General features: G+C 50.9%; 1 protein-coding gene across 1 annotated transcript; it reads left to right on the forward strand.

Annotated features, from left to right (window-relative positions):
* Positions 1 to 320: 320 nt before the first annotated feature.
* On the forward strand, positions 321 to 882 carry LOC125441422 (60S ribosomal protein L23a-like). The gene is given in 1 exon segment (XM_048511964.1): positions 321 to 882. A coding segment is annotated over 1 exon segment (468 nt). The 5' UTR covers positions 321 to 351; the 3' UTR covers positions 820 to 882.
* Positions 883 to 1,235: the final 353 nt, after the last annotated feature.

Raw genomic sequence — 1,235 nt, forward strand, 5'->3', positions numbered from 1 at the left:
GTTCTATTCTGTGAAAATCTCCCTCTCAAGTTTTTTCTTTAAAAAATTACTGAAGAAAACAGCCTCTATGACCAGAGTCCCATGGCTTGAAAAAGGGCCTTTAGGCCGATTTATGGAATAACTGAAAAGCACTGGTTTATCAGCGCCTTCCTAAACAGAGTTCCACTCTTTGAAGCCTGTTGCTTTCTAGGGACTTAGAAGGATGGCAGAGTGTGCACAGTGGAACAGAAAAAGGACCTCACAGGTGTTCTTCTGGAAATCTCCCCACAGGACGGTGTGTAATCTCGCGATATTCGGGTGCTATAACTCCGTGGGAGGCATACGCGGTCTTCCTTTTTTTGCCTCCCCAAGATGGTGCCAAAAGCCAAGAAGGAGGCTGTCCCAGCTAAGACTGAGGCAAAGTCCAAAGCCCTGAAGGCTAAAAAGGCAGTCTTGAAAGGTGTCCACAGTCACACCAAGAAGAAGATTAGGACGTCACCCACCTTCCAGAGACCCAAAACGCTGTGGTTACAGAGGCAGCCCAAGTATCCGCGGAAGAGTGCACCAAGATGAAACAAGTTGGACCACTATGCTATCATTAAGTTCCCACTGACTACAGAGTCCGCTATGAAGAAGATAGAGGACAACAACACATTGGTCCTCATTGTGGACGTGAAAGCAAACAAGCACCAGATCCAACAGGCAGTCAAGAAGTTGTATGACACTGACATGGCCAAGGTCAACACGCTGATTCGGCCGGATGGTGAGAAAAAGGCTTACGTCCGCCTTGCTCCAGATTATGATACGCTAGATGTTGCCAACAAGATTGGGATCATCTAAGCAGAGTATTGCCAGAGCTGTACAATAGAGTTGCACAATAAATACTTATTACTACCAAAAAAAGAAAAAGAAATCTCCCCACATAAGTTCACTTCCAATCTGCCCGCCAGTCAAGCCCTGAAGCCATCAGTCACCAGGATGCCTTGGCAGATAGCTGGGGGGGGGGGGCAGGGAGAAATATTCAGCAGGCTCCCGAGACAAGCCAGGGCAAAAGGCAGAGGGGGACTGAAGCCAGAGGCATAGTGGGGGGAAATGGCGCCCTCTGTGTCCCAACCTCACAAGCCCCATGGTAGCTACGTCCCCCTGCACCCCACTAACCTGAGCCGGCAGCAGTCCCAGGCAGCCTGGTAGGGCCTGGCGGGGCCAAGGGGTGCCCAACTGCAGCCTCCACCAGGCCTGGTGGGGGCGGGCCAAGG

Source organism: Sphaerodactylus townsendi, linkage group LG12 (assembly GCF_021028975.2).
Source record: "Sphaerodactylus townsendi isolate TG3544 linkage group LG12, MPM_Stown_v2.3, whole genome shotgun sequence".
Lineage (NCBI taxonomy): Eukaryota > Metazoa > Chordata > Lepidosauria > Squamata > Sphaerodactylidae > Sphaerodactylus > Sphaerodactylus townsendi.